The sequence below is a fragment of the Populus alba genome, chromosome 17 (genome assembly GCF_005239225.2).
Source record: "Populus alba chromosome 17, ASM523922v2, whole genome shotgun sequence".
NCBI classification, from domain to species: Eukaryota; Viridiplantae; Streptophyta; class Magnoliopsida; order Malpighiales; family Salicaceae; genus Populus; species Populus alba.
The window spans coordinates 5320808-5325928 of NC_133300.1; the positions used below are offsets into that span (position 1 = coordinate 5320808).

The 5121-nt window shown below is 39.5% G+C and overlaps 1 protein-coding gene across 1 annotated transcript; it reads left to right on the top strand.

Moving 5' to 3' along the window:
* The first annotated feature begins 2000 nt into the window (after positions 1-2000).
* Positions 2001-3124, top strand: LOC140954766 (uncharacterized). The gene is made up of 2 exons (XM_073405517.1): positions 2001-2537; positions 2611-3124. Exons 1-2 carry the CDS (start codon positions 2014-2016, stop codon positions 2930-2932), a joined length of 846 nt encoding a protein of 281 aa, XP_073261618.1. The 5' UTR covers positions 2001-2013; the 3' UTR covers positions 2933-3124.
* The last annotated feature ends 1997 nt before the right edge of the window (positions 3125-5121 follow it).

Here is a 5121-nt window from a genome sequence, read left to right on the forward strand (position 1 = left end):
GTTTTTTTAGTATATGTATTATTTTTTTTTAGTAGATGTACATGTTTTATTGTTATTTCTCAAACAAACTTGTAGTATATTAATGTATAATTTTATACTTGTTATGGTTTGTTTTAGATTTTGTAAGATTGTATTTGTTTGAAAATTGTTAAAATTTAATTTGTAGAATTACCGAATTACATGTTGTGTTTTGAAATAATTAAGAGCTTGCTTAATTAATGGGTCCTTTTTATAGAGGTTCGATAAAAGTCATGGATGATCGTTCATGGATGTATCTAGATTCACCCCAAGGATTGCGGAGGATGGATTATTGTAACAGGGTTCAAGGTTTTATTAATTTCGCAACATCTATTCCCAGAAATTTTACTGGAGGCGGTATTAGGTGTCCATGTAGGAAGTGTCAAAATAAAAAGTATCTGCATCCAGATGTTGTAATGATGCATCTTCTACACAAAGGGTTTGTGGAGGATTACGAGTGTTGGTATGCACATGGAGAGGTATTTGTTAGTAATAGGAGAATGGGAGAAACGGTGGTTGGGTCAACTTCTAGTGCTAGCAACGTGCATGAAGCGGCAAATGACAACACTAATCCTTACAGAAACATGGTTATGGATGCAATGAGAATGAATCAAGATAATGTCAATCAATGTCCAATCGTAGAAGAAGAACCTAATGCAGAGGCAGCTAGGTTTTTTGATTTGTTGAAAGATTCTGACGAACCATTATGGGATGGCTGCACAAACCACAGTAAATTATCGGCTGTGGCACAGGTGTTCACCATCAAGTCAGATCACGGGTTGAGTGAGGCCGGGTATGACAAAATTATTGATTGGGCAAGAAGCATTTTACCAGAAGGGAACAGGCTCAAAGAGAACTTCTATGCTGCGAAGTCCATGATGAAACCCCTCGGTTTAGGATACCAGAAAATTGACATGTGCCCTAACTTCTGCATGTTATACTACCTTGAAAATGCTGTGATGACCGAGTGCATGACATGCGGGCATTCCCGTTACAAACCCAGAACTGGCAGGGGAAGACTCTAGTGGCATATAAAAAACTTAGATATTTCCCGATCACACCTAGACTGCAGAGGTTATTTATGTCACCAAGGACTGCTGAGCACATGACATGGCACCAAAACACACGATGTCGTTGATGGTGTGATGGTGCATCCTTCTGATGGCGAAAGCGTGGAAACGCTTTAACAGTGTTCATCCTGACTTTTCTGCTGAATCAAGGAATGTTCGACTTGGGTTGTGTACAGACGGGTTCAACCCATTTGGGTCATTTGCTGCTCCCTATTCTTGTTGGCCGGTCATTCTCACAGTTTATAACTTGCCACCAGGAATGTGTATGAGGCCGGAGTTCATGTTTCTATCTACTGTCATACCCGGTCCAAGCAGCCCGGGGCGGAATATAGATGTTTGTCTTCGACCGTTGATAGATGAGCTGGCGCAGTTGTGGTCCTCCGGATCTCTGACTTATGATATATCTAGGAAACAAAATTTCCTTATGAGGGCGGCTTTGATGTGGACTATCAGTGATTTTCCAGCTTATGGAATGCTTTCTGGTTGGAGCACGCATGGGAAACTCGCATGTCCATACTGCATGGAAAACAACAAGGCATTCACGCTAGCAAACGGAGGTAAAGCTTCTTTTTTTGACTGTCACCGTCGCTTCTTGCCACTTAATCACAGGTTCAGAAAGAACAGAAAAGATTTCTTTGTTGGTAGAGTTGAAAAAGATGTTGCATCCCCGCGTCTTTCTGGTGAAGAATTGCATCATGTTGTATCAGAGTACGGTGACATTGTGTTTGGCCTTCAATCAGGTAAGCAAAAGTTTCCTGGTTTTGGTTTGACCCATAATTGGGTAAAGCGAAGTATCTTTTGGGAGCTTCCGTATTGGAAGACCAATCTTCTCCGCCATAACCTTGACGTCATGCACATTGAAAAGAACGTGTTTGAGAATATTTTCAACACCATCATGGATGTGAAGGGGAAGACAAAGGACAACATGAAGGCTAGATTGGATATAGCTTTATACTGTAACCGTAAAAATATGGAGTTGGTTTATGACGAGTCACGGGTTGCAAAACCAAGGGCAAGCTTCGTGTTAGAGAAAAACGCACAACTGCTAGTCTACAAATGGCTTAAGAGTCTGCGTTTCCCGGATGGACATGCATCGAACATATCAAGGCTTGTTAACATAGAGGACTGCAGATTGTATGGAATGAAGAGCCATGACTGCCACGTGTTTATGCAAACACTCATCCCATTAGCTTTTCGTGATTTGTTGCCAAAGGGAATATGGGATGCACTAACGGAGATCAGTCATTTCTTCAGAGATATATGCTCCAGCAAGATGAATGTTGAGCACATTGAGATGCTTCAAACGAATATCATCGAGACACTATGCAAACTTGAGATGATATTCCCTCCTTCATTTTTTGACTCAATGGAGCATCTCCCTATACATCTACCGTTTGAGGCAAAAGCTGGAGGACCGGTCCAGTATAGATGGATGTACCCATTCGAACGGTGAGATATTACAGTTGTAATGGAATTCATATCTTAAAGTATTTGAAAATACTTGAATTGTACTTCAATGCAGGTACTTGTTTAATCTAAAAAAAAAGGTTAAGAACAAGGCGCATGTTGAGGCTTCGATATCTGAGGCCTATATTGTTGAAGAGATATCAACATTTATCTCGTACTATTTCGAACCTCATCTGAGAACAAGAATCAATCGCGTTCCACGACATGACGATGGCGGTGAAGTGCCTTCCAGTGGGAACTTGTCAATATTCTCCAATACTGGACGACCCACACCTAAAAATGCTGTAAGAGGAAGATATTTGTCGGAAATAGAATTCAAACAAGCACACAACTATGTTCTATTTAACTGTGATGAGCTGAGACCATTTATTCAGTAAGTCTATATATGTGTAATAGTAATTAAACTTTGTCAGTAATATACAGTTAATTATATATTGTAATATCATACACTCATTATCACTTGCAGACAACATCGACAATATTTGCTCTCCAATAACTCGCAGCTGACCGAATCCCAGATCTTTCAATTACAAGATGAACAATTTGCCACATGGTTCAGAACACATGTAAGCACTATCACAAACTCATTCTAACGTATGCATGTCATTACGAGATTCTCGTTCATTTACCGTGTATTGATGTACATTTAATTACATATATTTACAAGGTTTATCAAATGGGAAGGAGTGCGCCCAAGTCATTGTCTTCATTAAGCCTCGGCCCTGAAAGAAAAGTTAAGTGCTACAACGGGTATTTTGTCAATGGATATGTTTTCCATACTGAAGAATACGGGCAAGGAAGAAAGACATACAACTGCGGTGTTTGTGTTAAGGGATCCACAAGTAGCCAGTTAGAAGTTGACTACTATGGTAGATTAGAAGAGGTCGTCGAACTGCAATATCATAGCGAGCAGAATAAAGTGTTTTTATTCAAATGCTATTGGTATGACACGACGGACAGAGGAATCAGAGTTGATCCGCACCATGGTCTGGTCGAAATCAACTCAAAAGCTAGACTCCGCAACATAAACGATGTCTTTGTTTTCGCAAAGCAATGTCAACAAGTTTATTACACATACACCCCTTCATTTAGAAAGGATCGTTCAAGAGTTGATTGGTTGTCCGTTTTAAAAACGAAACCACGGGGTCATGTCGAGGTTGTTCAGGATGAGAACGAAGACACAAGTGTGCGAGATGAAGTCTTTCAAGTTCGTGAGTTGGTTGAACCATATTGAGTTGCTCCTTCGATTGAATTGGAAGAAAATTCAAATTTTCGAGTTCTCGATGATAGTCTTGTTGATATTGACGGAGAGGAGTTGAATGTTGTTCTCAGCTCTAGCGGACAACCAAATGTCGATGAAGAAGATGATATCCATATTGAAGATTGCGATGAAGATGATGACAATTCAATTGACGAGGAAGAAGAAGAAAATTCCGACTAATTATGAACATGAAGCCCTATGTAAAAACATTTGTCTCATGTAATTTAGATTATTGATGATGTATTTTGTAAAACAAAATATTTACTGTTTAAGCAATGTGGTTATTGTGTTTATGTGATGGACAGTTTATCAGTTAAGTTTCTGCAGGAAGGTAAACAGGCAATACAAAGACAAACTTTCCTGCATAATGCCACAATCACCGACGGCCATGCCGACAGAATCACCGTCCGTCGGTATCTCACAGAGAGTTCGAAAATATTTACAACAAAATGCCACAATCACCGACGTCCATGCCGACGGACTCACCGTCCGTCGGTATCTCACAGAGAGTTCGAAAATATTTACAACAAAATGCCACAATCACCGATGGCCATGCCGACGGAATAACATCCGTCGGCATCTCACAGTAAGCTCGATAACATAAAACCACCATCGACGGTATTACCGACGGCGTAGCTCCGTCGGTAATTTGTCGGTTACCCATTTTACCGACAGAATTACCGACGGACCGCGCGTTTCCCAAAGTGCGTTAATTAATGCGCCCCTGAACTTGTCAGATTACCGACGGAATCACCGACGGACTTCGAAAATTTTGGAGGGCTTTTAAAAATTTGGGGCGAAATTCGAAAAATACCGACGGAATTTTGACCTTGTACTGACGGATTTGTAACCTGTTACCGACGGATGTTAATTCCGTCGGTGGAGTCCGTCGGTAAAATTGACCTATAAGTTCCACCCCCGCCGCTTCGCCTCATTTTTTCTTCTTCTCCCCGCCGCTTCTTCTCTTCTCCTGCGTTTTTCAGCCTAGATTTTTCATTTTTTCCCCCTCAATCCTTAAACACTTTCACCTTTAATCTCTAGCAAGATTTGGTGTTGTAAATCTTCATTATATTAAAAGGTATGTGTTTTTTTTCTAATTTATTTTATTTTATTTTATTTTTAGTTGTTTTTATTTTTGTTGTGTTGGTGTTTTTGTTGCAATGTAGATAAAGTTTTGAATTTGACACATTATTAAGGTATGTATATTTCGTTCCCTTTTTTTTTTGAATATTTTTTGAATTTGTTGAATATTTGTTAATTTAATTGTTGAATAATTGAATTTATTTGTTGAATTTATTGAATATT